Genomic DNA, 27,653 nt, shown 5'->3' on the forward strand with positions numbered 1-27,653 from the left:
ACAAGCATTATTTTCCCTCTGCTGTGATGTGTGTATTTGGAGCACAGTGCTATTAGTGCCAGCTGCAGCTGAGTTCACTCAGGCCTTCTGTAAACTGGATCCCAGAAGGCTGAGAGTGGGTACCCAGAAAATGAGGGATATGTAGTTACTAGATGTGGGAAGCTTGGAGTGGATTTCCTCATATCTTATGGGAACTCGGTGGCAGAGAAAAGGGTCCTAAAATCCACAGTAGGCAGACTGCCATTCTCATCGGCTAGACAACGCGCCCTGCATTGTGGTCAGTTGGAAGATAGATGGCATTTCAGCTCTTGTCCACGTTGGGACCGAAGTGCTTGTGCCTGTGCAACTAAGGGGTATGCTTAGGTGGTATCCTGAACAAAGATGCTTTCTTTAATAATGGCCTGAGGATTAAGACCTCAGAAATCTTCAGAAACCAGGAGAGTGCTTAAGTATTTGTAAGGAAGAGGTGCTAGTATTTTGCTGAATATGGGTGGACTCCGGTACGCTTTTAAAATCGATTTGCCAAGACAGGAGTTTATAAGCTTTTCTGAATGCAGTAGAGATTACTTGCTATGTTTACATGCTTTACTCGGTCATGGACTAATCATTAAAACTGTAACAGAATTCCGTAGTTGGATTAGGTCACTGTTTTGAAAAAAACTAAGGAGAATAGTTGCTCGGGGCTGAGATCAGCAGGAGGAGTTAGAAATCCTATCTAAATCCAAACTATGAACTCGTAGTATTTTATTTTCAATAGCAATGCAAATCTTTTGTGTGTTGTGGGCACCAAACTCTGCTTCTGCTTATATTTAGAAACACATCAGTTCTGCCCGTGTCCAGAAACTTCACATGTATTCAAACATCTAAGCCCCTCTGCTAGATATTTATATATTCTTTCTCTTCGTGTCAGCGCGCTGTGAGAAAACGCTCGCCTCTTTAGGCTTCACAGGGAAGCCAGGAGTAGCAGTTGCTCTCCAAGTGTGGCTAGCAGAGATGGACATACTGTACTGTTCGGTTAGTGTAATTGTTGTCAAAACCCTTATGAACAGGGAAAGCTGTACAAGCGTGTATAAATATTCCCAACACTCCTGTTAGATTTTAAGTGTTGTGCCTGCTCTGCAGCTGGCCAAGTCATTGGCTCTGCACAGCTCAGTAGGAAGGTGGAAAAGCTGTGCCTGGCTCTCAAAAGCTATTGAATCTCTCAACCCTTCTCTTGTTTCTGTACTGCAGTCTCCAAAAGCATTTGTTTTGCTCTGAAAGTGAAGCAGAAACTGTCAGGCTTTTATAAAAGAATTGTGGGCATGTGTTCAGTGTTTAGAAAGGTATTTGTCTGTATTATTAATTGCATCCATCCGTTTGGTATTTCTAAAAGTACACCTGGTAATTGTGCCCTTACCATGTTTAGTCAGCTGTTAAGAATCTTCTTTATAATGGCTTGTGAAACTTCAGAGAAGCAACAAAGGAAATGAATATTTTTATAGATCTTAGAAAATGTAAAAATTAATAATTTTATTTACTAGTATTTAATTTCTTCTGTTCTTTTGACTTGGAAAGCATGATACTTTTTTGGTTGTTAGCCAAAGTAGATATTTTTATAATTTCTTATTTTATTGTTGTTTTTTACAGGCTCTAGGAAGCTTTTACTTTCTTCACGAATCTTTGAAAAACATCTACCAGTTTGATTTTAAAGGTAAGCGAAGGAATTAGATGTTGTTAATTGTCAATTGGCTTTATACATCAAGGCAGCTTTTCTGTCATCTTCTCTGATAGTGGTGCCTAGCAGTTTTTTCCATGATATGCAGACTTCTCTATAATGCATGCAAGTCCATTGAGGACAGACGTTACTTTTCTTACCTTTTATAGACCTCTTAGAAGAAATCGATGGGCTGGCCACAGGTTGAAAACCGGTGCATTAATCATTCCCACGCAGATGGACCTTTGGATCCATAGAGATCCCTGATGATTTCAAAAGAACTCTGAATGGCCACAAGGTTCTTCTGTGTAGATCAGATACAGGACCAAGACCTTAAATGTCCAACAGTGATGGTCATTTTGCAAAGCAGCGGAGGTGGATTTATGGCTTAAATTACTTTAGAGCAGTGCAGGTCAGTAGGAGGGTGTCATTGTTTTTAACCCACATTGATCCATCAGGTTGGAGGTCTTGCTAAATCTTGGAAGTTTAAAGTAATGCTAGGCTATGTGCATTAAATATTAGAACTATCGTAGAAAATTATTGAATGCTTCCTGAGGTGTATGTAGAAAAGATTATATAAAATTTATGTTATTTCAGTTGAGAACTGTCTGTATATTAAATAGAAAAATCTTCTAAAATCTAAACGATCTAAAATCGTTTAGCTTGCTGAGCTGAATCACATTAGTACTACATCTAGCATCCCATTAATCTGAGACACTGTTGAAATTGTGGTAACTATGGAGTGAACTAATTGTCTTAGTTATATAGATTCATTATTTTTGCTCCCAGTAGAGACAGATTCTCTCTGCTTGTGTAATTGAGGGTACAGGGTCTTCCTTCCTTGAAATATTTGAACGGTAGTTCTACGTATACAGCTATTCAAGATTTAGCCAAAATAAGTCCTGCTGTCATCATTGGTTTCAGTGCTGAAGGAAAATTTTAGCTGTACTATCATAGGTAGTTCAGAGTAGATTTTATTTCTGAGAGACCATACTGGAAAACTCAATAGTGATGTAGGGACTTCTAATGAGAGGTCATACCCAGTCTTTCTCCCAAACAAGAACAGTTTTGCAGACACTAAGTAGTAGTATTATTATGAGATGAACTGTGTGCAGGGTGGAAATATCGGAGGAAATTGGTATGGCTCGTGAAGCTGATTGTCCAAGGTGTTACTCCAGTCCCTGGATTGAACAGTGTGCTGGTCCACTGTTGGTAACTGTTTATTCATTTTGCCATGTGAATGGCTTGGTGTCTCAGTAATGCGTGAACTGTATCTGCACACCTAATTCCTGAGCCCACAACTTCATTGCAGCAGCGCTGGAGGATGAGCAGTTTTGCTCTGAATTCCACCTGAAGTTCCCTCCCGCTGGTCATAGATGAGAGGTGTCCAGCTCTAGTGACCTCTGACAGAGTGAAATGACAACTGGTTTAGGAAAAGAAGAGCTTTCTGGGTTTATTAATTGTTGGTTGACAGCTTATTCACTACTGTACGGCTTTTAAAAGAAAATGTAAGAATTTTTAAAAAGTGAGAAAATGGAAGGAAAAAGTGTAGGGGAAAATAATCTATATAAAAGAAATAAGCAGGTACTTTTTCCAGAAAAAAAACACTATAAATGTTCAGCGCATTGTTTTGCTCAGCAAAACGTTCACAAAGCCAGATGGGGTGTGAACCATGCACGTAAAGATGTGTTTGGCCCAGTCATAACTCGGAAAGAAAAAACTCTTAATAAAAATCCAAGGAAAGCAGGTGCTACACTGAATCGGTGTTGTAAGTCACCCACTGTTCTCTTAATGTAGAGCAGAATCAGTCTCCCAGTGTAGTGTTTGTAAAATATGACCCTGAAGGCACCCATCTTCCAGGGGAAATGTAAAACTTGCCTCTTCTCTCATGACTATTGACATTTTCACAGTGTGTTAAGCTCTTAAATCAGAGGGAAAATCCAAATGGATACAAACATTCTCTGCACAAAAATCATTATGAAATTCTGGTTCTACTCAAAAGCATGCAAAAAATAGATGTTTATATACAATTCAATATTCCTGTAACATCACTGTGTCGTTTCAAAATTCACTGCACAGTTGGATGTGACTGAATACAGTCTTTGGAAAAAAAAGATTGTCTCTTTTTAAGTTCTCAGGAAGACATATTTGAGTTTTAAAATGAACAATTTTCTCCTACAGCCTCATGTATTATTTGCTACCACATAGAAGGTGTTGGACTATTTTTATAGTGGCCAGAAGCCCAAAAGTTACAATTTAAACTATTGTTATTTTAAGCTATGTGTTCTAAAGGGTCGTCATCCAACAGAAGGGTTTGCTGACTGGGGCATTAGGCCAGTTTCAGTCTACCACTTTGATTTACAGCAAGACTCTCGTTTTCTCTGATGTGAAGTCAGAAATAGCGTAGAAGTATTTTTACTTGGAGATATGTGAGAAGGCATGCTTCTTTCCTCCTGCCTTTGCTTCTCAGCAGTCATATAAATGAATCGCTGGTTCATATTTAGCATTGATGTTAACGTAAGTTGATGGTAAAGTGCCTCCTTTCTGCCAAGTGCTACCTTTTATTTAGGGTCTCACAGCAGAAGCCTTCAGTCCTTACAGTTCTGCCAAATGTTTTCTGTATCCTGAATGACATCGGGATCTTTTTGCTGACACTGTTAAACTTACTGAAAGAGGCACATTCATCCATGATCTACTTAAAATGATGCCACATTAGTTTATCAGGATATTTGTTTAGTCTTCCTGTGGGAGCCAGATCTCAAAGTGATTGGCACATAAAGAATGATACTTTTTTTTTTCCCTGAAGATATATTGCTACATTACAGTAAATGCTTCCTGAGATTATGTAAAATACTTTATCTAGACAACTTAAAGTGACAAGTTCGTGTATTGCTTGGTATTTTCACGAGATCTCCAGTAGAACCAGACAGTTCAGGGCTCTTGATAAGAGTTGTTTTGGAGTTTTTCTCTTATGTATTCCTAGTCAAAACTCAGTCCAGTTGGGTAGTTCCAGCTTAATGGTAGCTGTAAGATAGCTGCCAGAATTCCTGTGTTGGAAGAGTTTGGTAAATTAAGTCAGGTTCTCGTCTTTAAAGATGCCAATACGTTGCCCTTATCAGGAGAGAGACCGAGTATGAAGTGGATCAAGAAGCAGAACCTCTTGTTCATGGGCTGTATAGATCCATAGATTGATTGTTTATGCTGAAAAGTGTGTGCTATTTCTATCTGTGATGTAACCGTTCATTAAAGACTTTGGAAAGTGAAGTGCTTTACTAGTAAGTCTCTTCTATAAACACAGCACCCATTCCAGCTTTAAATTCGCATGTCAAACTCATGTGCTGATAGCCAGAAATGGATAACCTGAAAGAGGTGGGTGGCTACAGGGTCACAGAGCAGCTGATAGGGGGTTTGAACGGAGTGAGTCCAGTTCATCTTCTGCATATCCCCAGAGCAAGATTTTTACTTTCTTGGTTTGAAATAATCTGGTCGGGAGAACTGATGCAGAAGGCCTGGTATCAGTGAAGGCCATTGAAAAATAAGACCTTTTTTTACTCTAAGTGACTAAACAAATAATTCAGAGTTGACTGAGCTGCGTGTATAAGCACAGAACATTTCATGAGGAAAGAAGGAAAAAAAGAATGCTTTTTGTCCTGAGATCTGATTTTACTATTTTTTTAATCTTTTTCAGTCCCTTGACTGATGAAGGAACACCCAGCCGAAACTTGGCAGTTGACGTTACTGGCCTTCCTGACTGATGGAGGCTGGCATGCAGGCAGTGGGGATGTTGGCAGAGTTGAAAATTGTTTCCACCCATGCATGCAGGGATGGCTGTACTGCATCAGACCACTGTTCTGCCTGGTCCAGTAACTGTTGCTAAACGTGGCAGAGACCCGGAGGACATCCTCTGATGGGCGGCCAAGAGGCAGTTGCACCTCAGGAGGCTGTTTAGGTTAGGCCTTGAAGCTCATCGACTGTCCTCTCTAAGGCTCCATTCGTGCATGTGTGATTTCTGTTGTAGTTCTAGGTATTTAAATAGTTAGGAATATCCAGTCTTTTTCAGGTTCTTGCTCAAGCCTGATGGTCTGGGACAGTAAGTTGCCCAGCAAAATGATGCCTTAAGCAGAAAATGAGGTTCCTCTTTTTGTCAGGTTTTGCACTGCTGTTTCTGAATTTCATTGATTGTCCCCATTTCTGTTTTAAGACATAACTGAGAGAAATTTCTAATTTTCCTGTTCTAGACCACTCAGTAAACTGCTTGGCTTTGGTGCAGCATATTCTCTGCGACTCTCACGTCCCTGAAGGAAAACATTCAGTCTGTTCACACAAGAACTTTTTTTCACATTTCATGTTTTGTCTCAGGGCATTGTAGTATTTGAATGACTTCAGTGGATGACCTGAGAATGTCACCTTTCTTTGCAGAGACAATTGTTAATTAAAAACAAGTCTACCTCAGATCAGTTCCACAAGAGGAATGGGCTGCTCAACTTGTGGTCAACTCCTCTTTCATTAGGAGTTCCACCAGCATTACTGGGTCAGTTCTAGAGTGACAAAAATCAGTCCCCCCACTGACACAGCTAGCCCAGCAGACAGTTTAAGTGTGGCCAAACACTAAGTTGATGATGGTTGTCAATATTGTTGATTTAAAGCAAAAGGCAAAAAGCTGAGATGGTCTAAACGAATGATTATGTACTTGTTTGATGGGTAAAAGATGTGATTAGTAACGTGTTACAGATGTGCATTAGTTGATGCTTAGGTAGGTAGACTTGAAATCTGAAAAAAAGAGTTGCTAGATAAAACACAGAGATAATCACTATTTGTAGGTAACATTTTTCACCTTGATGCATTTTGTATTAATTAATTTTCCTGTTAATTATCCAGCGTAGATTGCCTGATGCTGGCTGAGGACACAAACAGACATCTTCTGGAAGAACCATGACAGAAAGTTTGAGTGCAAGGCTGTACAGAGATCTGGTTCATAATTAGAGCTCCAACACTTTACAGTGCTCTGCATAGTAAAAATAACAGTACCCATAACCGTATAGCTTAAAGATGTCTGATGTAGAGGTCTCTGGTTTTTCCCCCAAAACAGCTCAGTGCGTGCACATTTTTGCTAAGACCCTACCACCTATTTTGCAGATGCTACTGCTTTGCCAATGAGTGCTGTGAGTTGCTTATCATGTTAAAGATATGTATGTTAATTTTGTTTTATATCTCTTCCTAGCTAAGAAATATAAAAAGGTTACTGGGAAAGAAATCTACTCAGACACTTTAGAAAGCACGCCCATGCTGGAAAAAGAGAAGTTTCCACAGGATTATTTCCCTGAGGTATGTACAATCTTGTGGAGCATTCTCAGATATTAGGTTTGATTCTGATTTTCTCTGATTACTCGAGTAGCTACTCTCAGTAATGTAAATAAGGTCAGAATCGAGTCTTGTTTTTTTATTTGTTTGTTTGTTGGTGTCTTGTCACCTGTAGTATATGTTTTAAGTCATTGCATGGATTTACCAAATTCAACTGGAGTTCTTTGCATATTAGGAAATCCTTGTGAAGGATGGATACAGTGATGAAAAGACTTGTTTATGCATTTAAAACCAAATAAATAGCACAGAGTGCCAATTGCCAGTCTGTTTCAGGGAGACTTACGCCTTGGCAGGGTGAGATGAGACTTTGAATGGATTCCATTTGTATTCCACGGCAGCAGCTCTGTAATCATGGTGGCAGCGATACTGGTTTCTGTTCACTACAGCTAGGTACTGCTGCAGTCACTGCAAGTATGGAGGGACAGGTGGCTTCTTATTGGTGCCAGAATACACGTAACTTGGAAACATTTTGATGTTTTCCTCTGACGCTGCCCTCGTACTCCCTTGTTTTTGTTGTTCTCTTAAGAACGGGGGAGTGCTGCATGTTTGAAGGTGAAGGTGAAGGTCTTGTCAAACCCAGAAGCACAAGCACAGCTGAGGGTTTTCTTCCGCTGCACCTGCAAGCACAATTGCACATGCAAGTGCAGTCTTTGCCTGCAGTTGTCTTCTTTGATGTTTACTTTAATTTGCTCATTTTTAATTTCTTAAGAACATCTAGAACATGGGTGTTTAATGGTTGGTGTTTAATGGTTAGTGTTTACTACAAGCCAAGTGAATAAATTTGTTGAATTCCTATAACGTTTGTGGGTCAACAGGCATGTTACTACTTTAATGTTAAGGGAGAACTAAATAAACTTTAAAAATTAATTTAGAATTTGTAAATATACACACTTAGAGATATTTACATAGTGCACGTGTGCTTGGAAGAGCATTGCATAAATAATTACAGGGTTGATGGGATGTAGGTTGTTCTTTTTCTTCACTTTGATACTAAATTACTTATTTTTCTATTCTATGTGCTGGAAGGGAAACTGCCTTTGACATAATTTTACTAGCTTTTACCTCCTGTGAATAAACATCTTAAATACTTCTTTGAAGTTAAGTGTTATATCATTTTGAAGGAACTTCAAGCAGTTACTCGGATATTTATTTTTCTCCTCCATCAGCAATAAACTGTAGCAGTATGGGTGATTGACAACCTAAGTAGGAAACGAACAGTGCTGTTGAATGATTTGATTGTAATACTGAGAGCACAGAACAGCAGCGTGCGAGCACTGTTATCACGCTTAACAGCAACAGGCCAAGTTATGGATTGTTCATTGATACCCAGGAAGAATTATTTCCATCGTTATTTCACTGCTGTTGTTTCATCGTGAGACTGGCAAATTTGTAACTTGTTCAGCATCGTTTATTACCAGCTCTTACACGAACAATTCTTCACAGTCTCCTGGAGAAATGGTTGAGTCTAGTGGCTTTGCCACACTGTTTTGTGGACTAGGTGATTGTGTTAATTTCTTGTGGGTGCTCAGGGATCAGTTGTTGCGACGTTTGTATTTGGAGCAGTAGCTTCTATATTCAATACGCCCTGCAGCGCTTCTTTAGGTACAGGACTATTGGGTCCGGAACCCAAGAAGCAGCTAAATGCCTTTCGAGGATCTGACGCCTTCATACTGTTCCCATTTGTTACGTTACCTTAAATGACTTCTCTAAGGAGAAAGCACCATGTTCTGGTGTTGTCAGAGATACTGTTTACCTGCAGGAGGAATAAGTAGGAAAAGAGAAAATCCCCACACAGCACAATTCCTTGTAATAGTGTTGCAGCAAGACTCATAGAACAGGCTGGGGGATTTACCCATTTTATTCCAGAGCTTCGCACAGTGGAGAGGAAAGTGATACGGGCCCTCCAAGACTACAGTAATGCAGCTAACAGCAGCATTGATATTTACAGTTCTGTGATTTGCCATGCTCGCTTGGCGTGCAACCTAGCGTAGGCCAAGCCTGCATATGTTTCATGTGGCTTGAAAAATTAGAAAAGAATTGTGATGATTTTTACTCTACACTGTTTTTCATTTTGGACTGAAGACCAAAGAGTCTCTCAAGCACACATAAATACAGCAACATCAAAAAACCTACAGTGACATAGTTTTCATTCTCATATACATGTTTCTATTTTTAAAGCTAACATTAATCTTGTTATCACCTATTTTCTTCCTAGACAAGTGTTGGTAATAATGATGCTAATTAAAAGACCACAAAATAATGTGTATTTTGAAAATTTGTGTTGACAGAGCAGAATGCACGAGCAGCATATCTGTCCAAACATTACATTTACATGCTCTTGTGTGTTTTAGCCAGACTTCTCATATCACATTTACAATGTTTTGTGTGAGAAATGGTTTAAGACTGATTTCTTTTTCTCTTTATTACTGCTGCTTAAGGATGATCTAAAAGTAATTACAATGATTGAGGCATAATGCAATTCAAAATAATTACAGCCCACTGCATATAAAACTAACAAAACTTTCTGTCTTGATTTATGGGTCCTCTTGGCTAGGCATAAGACTCAAATGATGCCTCTGGGAGCAACACTCCAGATAATGTTAGGCCATTTAAAAAAAAGCAGATTTGTGTAGTCTATCAGGCCTGAGTAATTTTTTTTTCCCCATAGTGAGAAATTGGTTGTTATCATAGATCACAGATACTGCTCAAAGCTCTTATGAAAGATGAATTAATTTCACTAATGCTTTAATGCAAACCTTTCATGGAGAAGGCTGTATGGTGATAACCTTACTGCGGTCTCTCCTTTCTCAATGATGATTTATGTTGTCTTTTAGTAGATGAAACTGCCTGTATTCACAATCCATCTGCTGGCTAAAGGAATCCTATTAACGGAGGATCTGAGAAGAGACTTAATACTGTAGGGTGAAAGATATGGTATCCCCTTTCTGGGACATGAAGTAGGATTTTTTTTTCCCTATTTTAAAATGTAGATGCCTCTCTGAGAGTGTAGAGATGATCTATATCATCTCTACCTGTTTTTGTGCTGGCTTACAGATGGTGGATCAGCTGGTGACTATAAAAAATCAAAACAAAGACTGTCGCTTTGAAATCTTCAATAAGAAACAATTTTCTCTTTCCTCCTTCCCGAGCTATAGTTCTTTAAATTCTGTTTCCAAAAGCTTCTTCTTTCCAAATACTGTATTTGGAAATAGTAAAGTACATCAATGATCCAAAATATGTAAGGCATGTTGTTCAGCTGCAGTATATATCTAAGGTGAAGGATGACATTTTTATGTTTAAGATGTTAAACGCTGGTTCAACTACTGGGCCGTGTTAGGACCAAAGCCTACTAACTTTTGCATTCTTAATGTTAAATAGACAAATTATTAATAAGCAAATTATTTATTGAAGTTAAAGGAATTAAGGAAGTGTGTTGAAGTTATGAGTATCTAAAGGTAATTTACAGGTTGGGGTGAGGGAATATATAAGTTGCAGAATAAAACAAGTGCCATTTTATGATATAGAGGCATAGGTGTCCTTGCTTTGTTCAGCCTAGGCTGGGTAACATTCTCCAGCATGAGCTGAAGTACCTCCCCAATCTCCTGTGCGGGCTTTAACTCTGGCCAAGTAAAAGGCCCAAACCATCATGTTTCTGTCCACCACTGTTGCTTTTGTAACTATTTTAAGTCATATGCTCCAACAATAATATAATCTGGCTGTATAGACAAGTCCTGAAGAAAATCTTAATTGGAAGAGAACGTGGTCAAATGCTGAGTTAGGCTTATCCTGACCATAGCAGCAAACACGCTGCGAGATTGGGGTTCTGATTTTGTCACTTTGGGAGAAGTCATGTAACCTTGCTGTTGGCAGTTCTGTGTCATGTTATCACCGTGCTGCTATTACCTTAATAGTATAAATTCTGTTATTGTCGTTATCTACCTTTAATGACTATTTTATAAAATAAGTTTTATAATGACTCTTTGCGTTCTCAGAAAAAGTGAAATGAGCTACAGAATTACTATCATGTTTTGGATTGGCATCTAAAATTTAGGTCCATTTTTTATACTCCTATCAACCCTAAATTCTGCTGTTCCAAAGAAAGGAATCATATAGACTTATATGTTCTTTGGAGAGTTTAGTGAAATATAGGAGGAAAAAAGAAGGTGCCTTGTAAAATAGAAGAAATATTGTATCTCTGACAGTGGATATGAAGTGTGAGAACAGGCTGGTAGTCCGTGTTGTGCTTTCAAACACGTACCATTATTTTCAGCTGGTTTTGGCAGTGACCTAGACTGAAGCATCACACTTCAGCGGCTGGCAGGGTCAGGCCCCTCTGACCTCACATCCCTGCAGCTGCATTCCCCTTCATCCACTTGGTCCTTCGAGGTTGTCTCACAGATGAAAAAGGGACCCTGAAACCTCTGCCCCACCACGCCTATACTCATACCTATTGCTTCCACAGGCCTTCTGCCAACTTGACGTGGTAACTTACAACTTCCTTACAAATAAATACTTAACTCGATCTTGCTTTCAAAAGTTGCATCGTTATTGTATTTCTGTCTTCTAAAATAACTTTTAGTGAAGAAATTACATATTGCTGCTGGTTGGCTACTTCACTGGTGATGTGTGTAGGAAGAAGCTGACAGCAATAATGACTTGCATGTCCCGTGGTTTTGTATGTAAAAATAAGTGGAGCAAGTGTAGGTTTTATCACATATTTCTTATATTTGCTTACATCATGCACAGATACTTAAGTGTGGTCTTCCAATAGATATATTCTTACTAAATTCTTTATACTGTATTTTCTGGTAGATATAGGGTAACGAAAGCATTATTTGAAAAAGGAAATTATCAGTTAAATTATTACACTACATAATAGACTTTGTCATTAGATAGCTTGACTTCATATCCTTAAGCTCTCACTACACATTTTTTTGATGAGTGCCATAGATATTTTCATTTGCAGACTTTTAAATTTAGGTAATGACTTCTAAAAATCTTTAGCAGTAAAAAAATGACTGAGAGTGCTGTTACAATGCTTGATACTGAATTGGGCTTGAGTTTTCCATATACAGCGTATTATTCTGAAATACAGGGAAATCAGAAAGGTGCTTTGAACAGGTTGTATACAAACTCCTAAAAACACAAGAGCATAAATTCTTTAGTTCTGTAAACTGATCTAAGGAAAGAAAGGAAGTAATATTGGGGCAGGAACTACATTCTGCATGGGGTTTATGGCAAGCTGTCATAATACACACTCCTTTTCCTCACTAGTTAAGCACCGAGCATATTGTGAGCACGTGAAACGCAGGTTCCTGTGTGAGGCTTTGAGGAGGAGTTGTTCTCACCGCAGTGATGTGGGCCTGTTAATGCTGAACATCGCTTGGTGCCTCAGTTGTTCTTGTTGCTCAGTATTTCGCTGCTCATGTACAAGATTTCCCGTCTTCCTCTGAACTGTGGTGTTCCTTTAAGAAGCTGCAATTACACTGCAGTCATTGCCACTTTAATATGTCTTTCCTTCATGCCCCTGCTTTGTATGGTTGAATAAACCCTTGCTGGGTCACTATTTAATTTGATATGGTCCCTCTCAGTAAAATGATGGAGAAAAGATGAATTAAGGCTCTGTGCTAGTCATTATCAATCATGGTTTGTGTGCATTACTTATTGCTCACAGTGCTTTTTGACATTAGCCCTCTATAACCTCTCTCTTCATGTTAATGTTGTCTGGAGGTCCTTTTACCCGATGTAGCAGAGGTTATTTATGTAGGTGGTGTTTCTCGGGGGTTTTAAAAGGTCAGCATGATCTCCTGAGAGACTCTATTCACAAAGAAAAGGCTGGCAGAATGTAACTACAAGTTTTCAAATTGTGATTTTTTAAAAAAATTTTTTAAGGACTTCTAATAGAGAGGTGTCAGAATTTCAGTTACACTTACTAAAGTAAATTTTTGGCAAAATAGCCTCTAATACATACTACTGCCCTTAAAACCAGTATTTGCGGTGTATGTGTGAGGAAATGCCAAGCTACTATAAGAAATTCTATATTTTACCATGTCATGACATGTAAATTGTGTTGCAAATACCTTCTAATTGGCTGGTGTCAGCGTGGGCTTGTATGAAACAGGATAAGGCAGCAGTGCCAAGGGCTGGGCATGCTTTGTACTGGTACTGCTTGTGTTGGTGAGGTCGTCAGTGACAGAATCAAAGTCCTGCGGGATGGCCTGCTGGAGAGGTGGATGACGGTTGACAACAGGACCCTTGGTCTCATACACTTTGGTGGCACAAAACCTTAAGCTAATTGTATGTGCATGAGCCTGTGGCAGCAGGCAGGGCACATCCAAGGGAGAAAGGCATCTGGCTGATGTCATTGTGAGGCTTCTCACTGCAGTCGTAAAAGGGAGAGGTTCCTGAGGGCTGGGAAAACACAAATGTCACAGCCAAGAAGGGTCCCAGGTGGCCTCTTCTCAGTCACGGAGAGGTGATGGAGCAAATCTTCCTGGATGACCAGTTGCACGGACGAGGGGAGTGCTGTGGATGTTGTATGCATTGACCCTAGCAAGGCCTTCGATGCAGTCGCTCACACTGTCCTTGAAGCCCAATTGGTGACGTGCACTGGGTAGGTGGAGTATAAGATGGCTTGAAAGTTGGCCAAGCACCAGCCTCACAGGGTGGTGAACAAAGTCCAGCCGGCAGCTGGTTGCTGGTGGTGTTCCTCAGGAGTTGATGCTGGGATCTGTACTGTTCAACACCTTTGTTAACAGCATGGACAATAGGATGGAGCACACGCTCAACTTCGCAGATGATGTCAGGTTGGGGGAGCAGTCGGTATGCTGGAGGGCAGGGCTGCTGTTCAGAGGGACTTCCACAGGCTGAAGAAATGGTCTGACGGGAACCTCATGGAGTTCAGCAATGGTTAATGCTGAGCCTTGTCCCTGGGATGGGATAACCTCCTAAAGCGGTACAGGCTGGAGATGACTATCCAGAAAGGAGAAAAGGATACGGATCTTGTTGGACAGCAAGTGGAACGTGAGCCAGCACTGTGCTTTGGCAGCAAAGAAGGCCAGCAGCATTCCAAGATGTGTTAGGTCCCAGGAAGGGACTCCTCCACCTATTTGGCACTCCAAGGCCAGGTCACATCTCCAGTGTCTTGTTTGGGAATGCCTGTACCAGACAGACGTGGGCAAACTGGAGGAAGCGTAGCAGGGGCTCCTCTGGGGCTGTAGCGCGGGATGTGGGAGAAGCCAGAGCGCCCCTCTGTGTCGCCCGGAGAGGGAGGTGGTGGGGGACCGCGCTGCTGGCTGCAGTGGCCAGCTGGTGCTCTTGAGGGATGGGGCTGGGTGCCTCTGGGTGGTGTGCGGCAGCAGGACAAGGGCCAGCGGTCAGCAGCTGCAGCAAAGGAAAATCTGACTAAATCTGAGAAAAGATTTCACCATGAGGGTAAACGACAGAAGAGGGGCCCGGATAGGTTGTAGAATCGCTGTCCTTGCAGATGCTCAAAACCCAACTGGATATGGCTCTAAGCAACATGATCTAGTTGGCCTGTTTTAATGTTACATCTTCTGAAGTACCTATCATGTTGCCAAAGGAGAAAATAGCAAATTAAAAATGACAGCTTGATTGAAGTCATTATCTTGGGCCACATCGTAGGCTTGGACCATTTGTTTTTAAGTTCTATGTATTGTTCTTCAGTAATTAAAAGTTCAATATAGTTATTTTTAAGAATGAAATGACAGAGCTCCCCTTTTTTGATTGAGATTAGATTTAAGCCAATTTTGAATGCTTTTAGCATTTAACTTTTTCCGTTGTTTTGCTTTTGAATAAATGTTGACATTTTCCCAAATCTCAACTTGTAATTGTGCTGTCATGATCATCACAGAAACTGTGAATAGAAGAGATCTTATTGGATTATGGGATTCGTAGTTCAGCCATGAAAGCCGGACTATTAGGAAGATTTGGTGTGTTAGCCCTCCAGCCAGCCATTCCCTGACTGACCAGAGTGACTGCTGGATCTACAGAAGAGGTTATTTTTCAGTGTTGAAAAAATTATTTTTACAGTAAGATAGATATTTATTCACAGTCACCACAGAGTTTTTCTCAGTAGAGCTGCAGTTTAAGAAAGATCAAAAGACGAGCGCTCCTAAGACAAAAGTAATAAGGATTCAGAGAAATGAGTTCCCCTCTGAACGTATCCATCAGCTGGACTTCAGAGCAGTGAACTGTTAGGATTTCCTCCCTGAATACAGCCTTGTTAGACCTAAGCAAATTTACTTGCTTTCAAAAGCCCAAATTCTTAAAAGATTTAAGCACCTATAAGCATCAACAAACAACTGATGTTAATTACTAAATATCTCAAAAACACTTATTCTCCCTGCCTGTAGTTAGAAAATTGATGCAATCAGCTGCCAGGAGTCACCAGACAGATCTGCAGGCAGGTGGTGGTGTAAACTTCACTTATGCTTGGAAAAGAAGTCCATTTATTCTATATAATCCTTCTGGGTTTAGGAGGTTTTTCTCCTTTTGTCTGTAGGAAATCTTTACATTTGACTCAACATTTATTTTGTTAATTTATTTTATTCCTTCTTAATATATGTCCTGTGAGCTTCCGAAAGCCAACTGTAAGTAGAGATGTAAGTCAGGAACAGAAGAAAGCTGTTCCTTGTGTGTCCACAGTATCAAAATACAAACTTTGATTCGCTGCATAAAGGACTTTGTTATTAGTCACTGTTCTTGGACTCGGCGGTCTTGAGAGGACTGCTCCCTTGTGCTGCCCACTGCTGTAACAACGCAAAGCTGATAAAATCTGTGCAGGAAAAGCCTCCAACCCTTCTTCGGCAGGGCCAGCACAGCTGGGTCCTCAGGTAAGCAGCCACGCTGCACTTTTGCCTGGGGCTCTCGCAGTAAAACCTGGCTCTAGCGGTCTGTGTAGGAAGGTACCACAAGCCTGCAGACAGGTGATTCTGAAATTGCCACCTGAAGTAAGAAATACTAAAAACAGGTTTCCTAAAATCTGGAGTGCATAACTGTGCATCAATTTTGTAGACAATTTTTTACCTCTAAGTTTTGTAGCATGTAGGTAACACTTTTTCCACAAAATTACAAGCTCTGAAGTTGGGTGCAATTAGTGAAATAAGCTGTCATTTACAAGTAACTTCAGACATTTTCCTGGGTTTGGATAGAAGAGAACAACTGCATATCAGTAAATAGTTTTCACATTCAAGCTTTCAAGAATAAGCTATTATTTAGTCAGTAAAATAAACACTTTAAAATCTTCATAAGCATATTTTGAATGCAAGGAGAACCCCAAGGGGAAAGGGGCCCTAGTGAAGGGGTGGTGTTACGTCTGGTTGGTCTTGGCCGTGGTTACCGTGTTTGTGCCTGAAGAGGGGAGGAGGTGGGAGATCGGTAACTCTTATCTGAAGGGCAATTAGAAAACAGCCCATTTAGATTTTGCGAGGCACTTGACTATCTCAGCAGTATTTGGGACTTTAAAATTTCATGAGGACTGTCTGTTCACAGCGAGGTGGGTAAATACATCTGGCAAATCTCTTCTGAAGGCGGTGCCTTAGGAGAGCGATACCCCTGAACGGGGGGGATGCTCTGCTACGGCTGGCACTTTATTCGTAATAAAGAGTTGCAGTCTTTTGCTACAAAATCATTGGCATCATTATTTAGGCCTGTCTGGTGCAATATTCATTACCTGAGAACATTAGCCTAGCCCCACATTCATTGTTAACAGTGAATAAATAGGATGCAGAATCATGTCTTTTTGTGGGAGGTTGTAATTTATGGCAGTGGCTTAGGAGTGGTGCTGAAAAAATCCTTTTGCTGTATCAGAAGTGCCATGTGTTGGCATGAGCTGATTTGTGGCTTTCTCGCGGACGTTGCAGTTTTGATAAATGTAGTGTTTTACCATTATTTAAATTCCCCTTAACTTTTGTAGAAATATTGGGTGGGTTGGTTCAGCAGGAGAAATAGCTTTCTAGCAGATCTCATTCATTTTAATTTGATGTAAATCTCTGATGACATTTTACAGTTCAGGTAAATTTACAAAGAAGCCAAGACATTTGTGCATAGGCAGTAAGAATTTGCTGGTTTAGGCTAAGCATAAATACAGTTGTAAAGCTTTCCTAATTGTTTGTCTTACATCTATAAACAACTACCAGGGCTTGTATTAATTTTACACGTAAGTTTGTAACTGCTGCAGGACCGAAAATATAAATAATTCCAGGATTTATAAGAGACACAATGTATGTTTTCAAGGTACCTCAGTTGGTGTGTAGTGCTTATTAGTTACAGCATATGGATGAACTTTGTTTTATTTTGTTCTCTGAGTAAGTACGTTTCACGGTAGTGTGTTACTTAAGGTGACTGATGCTTATTTCCTTATTTTTCAGTGCAAGTGGTCCAGAAAAGGTTTCATTCGAACAAGATGGTGTATTACTGATTGGTAAGTTGCATCTTTAAGTTATTTCTGATTACGTGTATATTATGTATGTTTTTGTTAACAACTATTTGAAAAAAGATATTCATGTGTATAGATTGGTCTATTCATAGAGCAGATTGGTTCCAAAACAGTTGCTTTGCTTTATTATTTATTGAACACATAGTGCTCGGTAAGTTGTAATGATGCATAACAAAATGTGATGTTAATATTCACATGTATGTGCAATTAGCATGGGATAATTCAGGTCATAAGCAACCTCTCAGTCAGGCATGATCAAAAAAGCTTGGTGTCTGTGACCAAGGCCACAGGAGTCACAATGTGGAGCTAAAGGCGTCCCCCCACTACTGCTCCCCGTCACGCCTGATAGAGCCAAGGCTCTACAGCGTCTCACCTGGGTCAGATACCCGTGCCTGGGTGTATGCAGCCCTCACCTTTGGGATTTCTGAGGAAGGAGATGGTTCTCTATGAACTCTTCAAGCCAGCCCTTTAAGCCCAGCCCGGTTTCCACTGAAGTCAGGGAAGGAACGCAGCTTTTTAGAACCAGTTCCTACTATATTACTTTTTACTGGAACAGAGCTTTTAATTTGTCATATTCAGGTCAGGATTCCCGTTTTAAACTCAAGGCATGGTCCTGTTCTCTGTGAGGCTGCTTATTTTCATCCTAGAGCAGAATAAAGCACCTGGCAGCGCAGCACTCCCTGGTAGGGTTTGGTGGAGGGGCAGCAGAGAGCAGGCAGCACACCTCTCATCTGTGCGCTCGTAGACGGCTGAGGAAACATCCCACCGAGCAAGACTTAGGAAGTTCAATGTAACTTGGCTGTCTTCAAAGCAGAGAGAGTTCCTCATAAGATGTGCTGTGAAGATCTGCAGAAGAAATATTTTTTTTTTTCTCTTGGAATCATGCAACAGCCTGAAGAGATGGGGCCTGAGGGGAGCGGACAACTATATGAAAATTAAGTTGAACATCATTATGATGTCATATGCTAGATCACTGTCTTTGCAAGAAGCAGTGCCAACTATTGTTGACAAGAGGCATATCTCATAACTGAAGCTATTTACTATCTGTGTTTGAAAGTGCTATCGTTAACAACAATAATAGTAATAATAGTAGTGTATGTTGGGCGGCGCAGCTGATTGTGCAAAGCACTATACCTGAGAGAGCTTGAAAATTTTCCTTGTCTTAACACAAGGAGAGCTCAATGAACCCGCAGATGGTTCCGATTTCTCTAGTCCTACCTGGAAATCTGACCATACTTTTTTACCATTTAGTGATAGTTTTGGTCTTTACTGCTTATTTACATTATAGTCGCCTAAATGCATGTGAACGTTCAACATTTCTCCCTTCCTCCTGCGGTCGTTTCACATCTTAAAATTGTAAGTTTGATTTTAAAGTTTGATGATAGTTCGCACAGGCTGACTTTTGAGTGCTGAACAGTGTTCTTGCTTGTTTGCATAAGCATGTTTATCAGATTAAGCAAAATGTGAAAAATGAAAAAGCAGCAGGTTTTCTCCTTTCACAGGCTTTTGACCCAGAAATCAGGCAGGCAGCTATGGGATAATGTAGGTTCTTGTTAATTTTTTCAGATCCATATGACATGGCCTGTGATTCCAGCAGTAGAGACCTGCAGAAGTGGGTATTTAGCACCAATTGCTAATCTGGCCTTTCCTCTTATATCATAAGACTTTTCCAGGTTCTGTCTCTCCTATCCTCTTGGAGATTCCTCTTTGCAGAAAAAATAATGTGGATTTATTTTTAGGCCTTTCCAAGAAAAAACTATCCTTCAGAGATAGATTTAAAGGAAATGTTTTCTTGCAGGTTGATATTAAAAAAGGATAGCTCTTGGAAGGAGCAGTCTGTAGCTAGATGTTCTGATCAGATAACGTACTATGCTTATGTTTCCTAAGGGTATATTGGGAGGTAAGAGTGAGGGGGCTCACAGCTTATTCTGATCTGTAAAGAGGTGAGCTGTGGTGGTAGTTTTGTGTCTGGAACAGTCTACGATTATGATCTACATGATTCAACAACATCTCAAACGTTTCTAATGAGAACTTGAAGGGGCAAGTTACTGTGAACAATTTCTGGAGAATGACAGCTAAATATTACGGAAAATCCAGGGGGTTAGAAAATACACTGAATTAGGTCTACGTGCATAATGTGTCTGTTCATGGTATGGTAAGTGTTTGGGTAAACCCAGTCTATGCACATATGCATATGAACAGAGTTCTGGCCGTTTTCGTAATCACGACTTTTGATCTATACATTTCTACATGCTAATAGTTCAATAAAAATACAGCCAGGAGACTTGTTAATACTTCTTTATGAATCCTTGAAGGGAGTTATTAATTTTCTCTGCCTATGAAAACATCATTATAGAATGTACCTCATGCCAAAAACAGAGGGCTTCCAAAAACCCAAAAAAGTGACCTTAAAAGATTTCAGAGAACTGTCCTCTGTTTCCTCCTCTGTGATTCAGTGATCTGCCCCAGTTGAGTTCCTCTGTGAATGCAGATTTTTCATATCCATCATTCTTCATTAGCTTATCTTTCGTGTGAACGAAGAATTAAGGAGTCTTGGGGCACTTGGAGATTGTATTTTAAGAAAAAATGAAAGACAACTACATAACTACATGCACTTTTTCTTTGCCTTTTTTTTTTTAGTATTTTTAATATAAGGGGGGGTAGTATTTATTTCTATTCCAATAGTTCTTATTGTTACTGTGTTAATAAGTGCAAGATAGTACCCTGAATGCATTACAGTCTTAAGTACAGTTTACAACTATAGTTTATATTTGGTAGGGAAGATGGAATAGAGAATACATTTATAAAATGTAGGTATGGCACCAACTTGGAATGTTTGCAAGTATATCAGAGGTCAGAATCAGCAATCAAAATTGTTTTGATATTTTAGAGAAAGTAGGATTGCAAGATTAAAGCCAGGGAAGTGCAAAGCATTGCACTTTGAGAGGAGAATTCAAAAGCACAAATGCAGTATTGGGAATAACTGACTCATTACCCATACTGTAGAAAAGGGTCAAGGGAGCAGAAATTGAATATGGTTCATTATTATCTTACTGAGATGTGTTAATACCATGTGTCCATCATGTGAAGGACATGAAGAGGGGAAGGTATGGTAATTATTTAGTTGAGTGCTGCCAAGGCCTTTGATAGAGTAGTCTGTCGTGTTTTGAGTGCTGTGCTTTAGGTAAGCTGGAAATAGAACAGGAGAGTCAAGAATGGTATAGGAGTATTTGAGTAGGAGTTGAAAAAATTTGGCTCACCACATCTGGGAGACTGGTTGGTGTCTGTCTTCCCTGCAGAAAGGGCAGAAGGAAATCTGTTTCATTTGCAGGAAAACAGGTAATATGCGGAAAGTTCTAATTTAAGGGCAGGAAAATCCTAGGTGGAATGTCCTTCATTAGCAAGTTTTAAGAACAAGCAGTTTTTAGGCAGATGGAGATGCGTTACTGATAACCTCACTCAGGAGGTGAGTTTGTGACATGAGGTCTCTCCCTGTCCTACAGGGATTCTTTTTGTTCATCCTTCAGACAGACAGGAATGGACATCGCAAGCCATCATCTCCAGATAATGTTTTGTAGTTATGTACTAATTATATATCTTAATACGAAGGTTAGTAGGACTACTTTATCATCACTGTGAGTTCATTCACCGAGATACGCTGTTCCCTGTAGCCAAAAAAACGCTACCGGTATCTTTGGAAGAGGCCTTCATGCTGGCTGCTTGGTGACCTGTGTATCTTTATCGTGCATTCGCTGTTTTGACTGCCATTACTTGCTGTGTCCAAACCTGTTTCCTGACTCCGTGACAATCTGGGGAATCTCCCTGTGCACAGCTTGAGGATTCTGCTTGATACCTCTTCCTGCCAAAGTCTGTTCCCATATTCTCGCTGGCAGGCTGCAAACTCCCTTTTGAACATGAAGTTTGTTTGCCTTCTCTGTTGTCTTTTATCTCCACACTGAATTCTCATACAAGAGATGTCTGTGCACAGGACTAGTAATGTGAAGTCAGTATGATTTAGCCATTGGTTCAAATTCAAAATTCTTGGTTCCTATAAAGGGAAAAAGTGTTTTTTAAATCTGAAATTCTAGGCAAGGTAATACAGTCAGGTGATGGGGCTGAGCTGTGGTTCACATCACAAAGGGGACTGAAGACTCACTAAATGGACCTTTCATTAGCAGTAAGGCCAAGGGAGAGGGAAGACACTGAGAAGACATTCAGTGCATTTTTCTGGGAAGAGGCAGCTTGAAATCTGTAGAAGGCTCTGGGTTAAGCCCAAATGGTGTTCATCAGTGAAGCAGAGAAATGAGAACATGTTTTACTGCTTTATCAAGTAGCATCTCTGCATTTACCTTATCCTAAGGTGGAGAATGCATGCTTTTGGAGCCCTTCGCAAGATCATCGGTATGTGTCTGCAGCTACTATTGAAGGAAGATAAGAGCTGTCAAAAGGGGCTATAGCCACAAATATACAGTGCCTGAAAGAGCAGCGCTTGGCTGAGGATCACAGAATCACAGAATCAGTACGGTTGGAAAAGACCTGTAAGATCATCGAGTCCAACCTGAAAAAAAAAAAAAAAAAAACCCACCAAAAAAAACCACAAAAAGAAAAACCACAAAACCCACGCCACACAACAACAACAACAAGCCACAACCCACCCAACACCACACAGCACCATGTCCATCAAGCTACATCCCACAATGCCACATCCACACGCTCCTTGAATACCTCCAGGGAGGGTGACTCTACCACCTCCCTGGGCAGCCTATTCCAATGTTTCACTACTCTCTCAGTAAAGAACTTTTTCCTAATATCTAGCCTGAACCTCCCCTGGCGCAACTTGAGGCCATTTCCTCTAGTCCTGTCACTAGTCACTTGGGAGAAGAGACCAACACCCACCTCTCTGCAACCCCCTTTCAGGTAGTTGTAGAGAGCGATGAGGTCTCCCCTCAGCCTCCTCTTCTCCAGACTGAACACCCCCAGCTCCCTCAGCCGCTCCTCATCAGACTTGTGCTCCAGACCCCTCACCAGCTCCATCGCCCTTCTCTGGACATGCTCCAGCACCTCCATGTCCTTCTTGTAGTGAGGGGCCCAAAACTGAACACAGCATTCGAGGTGCAGAAGAATCGACAGATTTTCCGTAGAAGCAGTATGATTCTTTTCAGAAACCTCTTCTGTCATTCTTCAGCCATCCCACAGGGCAGACACAGGGCACTGTAACAGCAGTCCTCATCTCCTGCGTGTTCCTCCTGGAGGGCAGAGCTCCCAAAGCCAAGACAGCATTTACCCCTTGGGGTTATTTCCTTCCAGAGTGCACTGCCAGTAGTAGGTAGGAGATGCCAATGCGATGGGCTTTGGCTGAGCCAGCCCACAGCCAGCGGAAGGGACCGCTGTCTGACTCCTGCCTCACTGCGAAGTAGCAAAGGATGAGTTAATACTCCTGTCTTTCAGGTTAGGAAGCAAAGCAGTGAAATTTTACAAATTTTACTGATTTTCTGAGATTAGCTCCTCATCCAAGTCTTCTGAGGAGCGGCTGAGGGCGCTGGGGTTTTTCAGTCTCCCAAGGGACAAGTGACAGGACAACAGGAAATGGCCTCAGGTTGCGCCAGGGGAGGTTTAGGTTGGAGATTAGGAAAAACTTCTTCACCGAAAGGGTTGTCAGACACTGGAAGAGGCTGCCCAGGGAGGTGGTTGAGTTCCCATCCCTGGAGGTATTTAACAGACGTGTGGATGAGGTGCTCAGGGACATGGTTTAGTGGTGGACTTGGCAGGGTTGGGTTTACGGTTGGACTTGATGATCTTAAAGGTCTTTTCCAACCTAAATAATTCTATAATTCTTTGATTCTAAGATCAGGAGTTGCAGTGATATGATTTAGCCTTTAATGTCAGTAAAATTCTCCTGTCAGTAGCTTTTCATTTTGTTTATTGCAAAGCCACAGTTCTACAGGGTATTTAGCTACAGCTTTGTAAACTTGAAGTTGTTTGTTTACACATTCAATTTTGTTTTAAAAATATTTCAGTGAGAGTGTACTGCTTGATTTCTGTGAATTGTAACTGACAAATAGCTTTTCATTTTCATATTTCATATTATGCATATTTTAAGCAAAAGCCTAGATGCAGTCTTACCTGTGGATGAGCTGTCATATGCTTGATGATAGTCTTTGACAATTTTCTGATGATGATAGCTTAATTTGCACAGTCTGTGTGAGTAAATATTAAGGTAACATAAGAGAGAATACAGTAAGTGTTATTATGTTGAATGCTTTGCTGATGCAACAAATGTTTTTTTCTTTTATCCTGAATCTTTTTTTTTTTTTTCTTTTTTTGTCATAGTGCCTTTGACTTGGTAAACATTCATCTTTTCCATGATGCTTCCAATTTAATTGCTTGGGAAACAAGCCCATCGGTTTACTCAGGAATACGGCATAAGGCTCTTGGCTATGTACTTGATAGGTATGTATTAGCCTTTACTAGCCTCTTTCAATCTTCTGTGTTCATAAGCAGCGTATAAAAGATGTTTCAAAAGGCACGCTCAGAAATGTAGAGATTTTTATTCTGCGAACTGAAAATGGTCACTTCTTACCAGAGTTTTCTAGACGGTGCCAATTACAGATCAGTTTATGCCACTTACTCTTTTAAGCTAAATTACTGTATTGAAGAATCTCTCTGAAGTCACCAGAACTTGTAGAGTAGAAAGCAGGTTTATTTTTTAAATGTGTTAGTTAGATTAGCTTCTTTTTAGTCTGTGTGGAGTCTAATAAAGCTGCCATTCAAGTATGTTTTCAGTTACAGAATAATAGAATAATTCCGGGTGGAAGGGACCTCTGGGAATCTCTTGTTCATCCTTCTGCTCAGAGCAGGGCTGACTTCAACATCAGATCAGGTTGTTCAAGGCTTATCCAGCTGAGCTTTGAAAAGCTCCACGCACGGTGATGTGCAGCTTCTCTGGGCCACCCATTACTGTGTTTGACTACCCTCATTGTGAAACTTTTTCTCCCTAATATCCAGTCAGAATTTCCCTCAAAGCAGTTTGTGACCATCGCCCTTCATCTCTTGGTGTGCATTGCTGAGAAGAGTCTGGCTCTGTCTTTCCTGTAACTACCAAATAGATAAAGCCAGCAACAAAATCCTCCCATAGCCATCTTTTCTGTAAACTGAACAAATCCAGCTCTTTCAGCCTCTCCTCGTAAGTCACGAGCTCCAAGCCCCTCAACATTAAACCCTGTGGTGTTTTAATCTCAATACTAGCTGAGTGCAGTAGGCAGCTAATCTTTTTCAAGCAGCAGCATGGCATTTGTGTGCAGTCATCACTGTTATTAATAACATCATGGTTTATAATGGTGTTACAGAGTTGATTCATCTGATGGGTGGTACAATACAGAGGATAGTCCCAAAAATACCCCAAAATTTACAGCTGCTCTAATTAGCAGTTATAAAGTCAGAAAAAAAGACCACTTTTTCTTGAGTAAGGAAAAATTACTTCTGCATGGGCATACGTGTATTGGCAAAGTAAATAGGTATTTCTCTTGCGAGGTACTGCTTGACTTCATGTTTGCCTGAGAAATAGAGCTTTAAGGTGTCTCTTCAAAGCAGCCATGGCATACACTGCGATCTGTGGCACGAGATGTGCTTAAAACAAACTGCTTAGGCTGGGAAAAATAAAAGCAGAGCACTTTATGTGCTGTTTTCCTGCCCCAGTCCCTGGTGTCCAGCGGCTCGCGGCGGTGCGCAGTGTGCTGGGGCTGCTTCCATCAGCGGTGCCGGCGCGTGCCAGGCTCAGAGAGCTCTCTGCAGCGAGACGCCAGACGAGCGCAGGACTGCTGCTGCCCTTCCCCACCGCAAAGCTTGGGCAGGGGTCGCTTGGCTGGTCTTGCTGTGGGGCACCGAGTGCTGCGGTGTGGGAAGTCCCAGCCCAGCTGGTGGGTGCTGAGCCCCATCCCACCACCCAGCACAGACCGGCGGTGGGTGCCACATCGATGACAAGGGCTAGCGTGTTGCGGCTAGCTGAGGGGAGGAGAGGAGGTGCCTGGGACTCGTGGGGGGTCGTTGCTCAACACGACTTAGACTGTGGTCAAGGGGGCCGAGAGGAAGGACAAGTTCCACGTGTCTCTTCCTTCTGGCATTTGCTTGCAGCCTTCCCTGTGTGTGGCAAACGCAGTGAGGAATTCCCCACCAACAAGTAACCGTTTACTCTCGTGACTCTCTCTGGCAGCAACCTGGAAGTTAAAAGCACTCCTGAACCAAATTAAGTTACGTGTTGAAAAATAAAGACAGGCAGATATTTTGGCAAAAGAGACTGCTTTTTCCACTGTGTAAGGAAGTGCTTTTCCGGTGCACCCCAGCAGAGGGCTAAGTAGGAATTTCTCCAAAATAGGCATTTATTTTCACTTTTGGGGTGATACAAGGATGGAGAGGAAAAATCCAGTGTGTCTTCTCTTGTATCACTTGTAAAACTTGTTCAAATCATCAGAAAACAGGTTTGCAGGTAGGTAGCATGCAGTGGTTTATAAAAGATGCCTTATTTCGGGGACAGAGACACAGTAAGATCAGCATCTACTCTCAGTGCGGTTTGAAACACAGATTTTTCAGTTCTGTTACATAGAGCAGTGTGGGAAAGGCCTATTTTTATTTCATTTTTTCTTGGCTCCATTGGTCCCCGCTCCTTTTCTTACGCTTTGCGTGAGGGAACTTTAGCAAACCTGTATCAACCTTTTGCATTATTTATTTCACGCTTGTTTACAGCATACAGTGTGCTTCATTAGCTAATTTTGGCTTTGGACCTCCCACGATGCCCTGGCAAGGGTAAGGTAATAAGACTGTAGTATTAGTGTCAGCTGTGGGTCAGAGATGTCATGACGGTATATCATTAAAATGTGACACTGCCAAAAACTGCCCCAACTCCCCCGTCCTCAGAAAAGAAACCCTTCGATTTTAGGTTGCCCACTACTAGTGTGAGCTTGCATTCAGATGAATTGTTCATTTTGAGAGAGCAGCCAGCCGCAGATCCGGACCTCCATAGTGAAATGATGGGCTGACTCGCACAAAGGGGGAGTTCTGTAAGAGCAGTGAATAATGGGAAACCCCTTTCATCAGCATTGCTAACCTTTTGGCAGCCACCAGCAAACTCTATTCTGATCTGCTGATTGGGGAGGACAATACACTGAAGCTCACTTTGAATGAATGCTACCACCAACAGTGTCCCCATTCAGAGGGTTTTGGGAACCATCTTTGACCATTGTCTGCCATCACTCCTTCAGACAGGAGGAAAAGGGAAAGTGAGAGCGTCTATAGGGGGAAAAGTACTTCTTTTCTTGGCTTTAATCTCTCTTTAAAGCTTCATAGATCTACATTTCCAGCTGAGCTACTGGAACTATGCAGTGTCAGATAAATACAGAAGAGAGAGGTTTCAAGCTGAGCTTTTAAATCCCCTTATCTGCATGAACTAATAATGCAGATTTAGTGCTGTTAAAAACAGAGACTGATAAGTCTTTTCCTTTAAAGCCTTTAAACTGCTAAAGAGCATTTAACAGCAAGGCAGTTCAAACCCAGTGAACAATACTGAGAAGGAAAACAGTTTAATGAGCTAAACCTTCACTGAATGAAACAGAAACACCTTCTCACAGTTGATTTAGGTCACTGTGGGAGTGAGTGAAAGCGGGGTTCTGTTCACGCTGCATCTTCATAAACATGAATTAAGTACAGCCTTTTCATGTAAGGTAAAAGCTATCACAGGAGTTTGAAGTACAAATACAAAAAAGAAGAGTTTGCAAATAAAGCTCAAATGAATTAGTTTCACTGTTAAAATCATCAGGGAAGTTGGTTTCCCCAAAATTATTTTAACAAGGTTTTAACGCGTAGGCACGAAGCTGCGCAACATCTCTAAATTACTGAGCAGGGGAGGGGTTGGGGGGGAAAACAAAGGAAAAAGTGTCGAGTGAATGATTTAAAGTTGCCGCTAAAAGTTTTCTCTGGAGGGAATCTATTAATAATCATAATAACATGGTTTGGGAGTAGAACAGTTTAATCTTGCAATGGTGTTCTGAAGGGATTTAGCTTTAATAATGTTAAAAATGAATTATGGAGCGAGAAGAATGCTTTTAAACATAGCTAGCTGGTATGTGCTGAGCCAGATTGGTTTTGGCA

General features: G+C 41.0%; 1 protein-coding gene across 1 annotated transcript in view; it reads left to right on the forward strand.

Moving 5' to 3' along the window:
• INPP5A (inositol polyphosphate-5-phosphatase A) overlaps positions 1-27,653 on the forward strand; it is a 262,693-nt gene that overhangs the window by 144,586 nt on the left and 90,454 nt on the right. Inside the window, exons 5-8 of the mRNA XM_059821118.1 lie at positions 1,627-1,690; positions 6,915-7,018; positions 17,446-17,498; positions 23,844-23,963. Coding sequence (XP_059677101.1) covers positions 1,627-1,690; positions 6,915-7,018; positions 17,446-17,498; positions 23,844-23,963 — 341 coding nt within the window. The remainder of the gene's footprint in view (positions 1-1,626; positions 1,691-6,914; positions 7,019-17,445; positions 17,499-23,843; positions 23,964-27,653) is intronic.

Source organism: Gavia stellata, chromosome 9, assembly GCF_030936135.1.
Source record: "Gavia stellata isolate bGavSte3 chromosome 9, bGavSte3.hap2, whole genome shotgun sequence".
NCBI classification, from domain to species: Eukaryota; Metazoa; Chordata; class Aves; order Gaviiformes; family Gaviidae; genus Gavia; species Gavia stellata.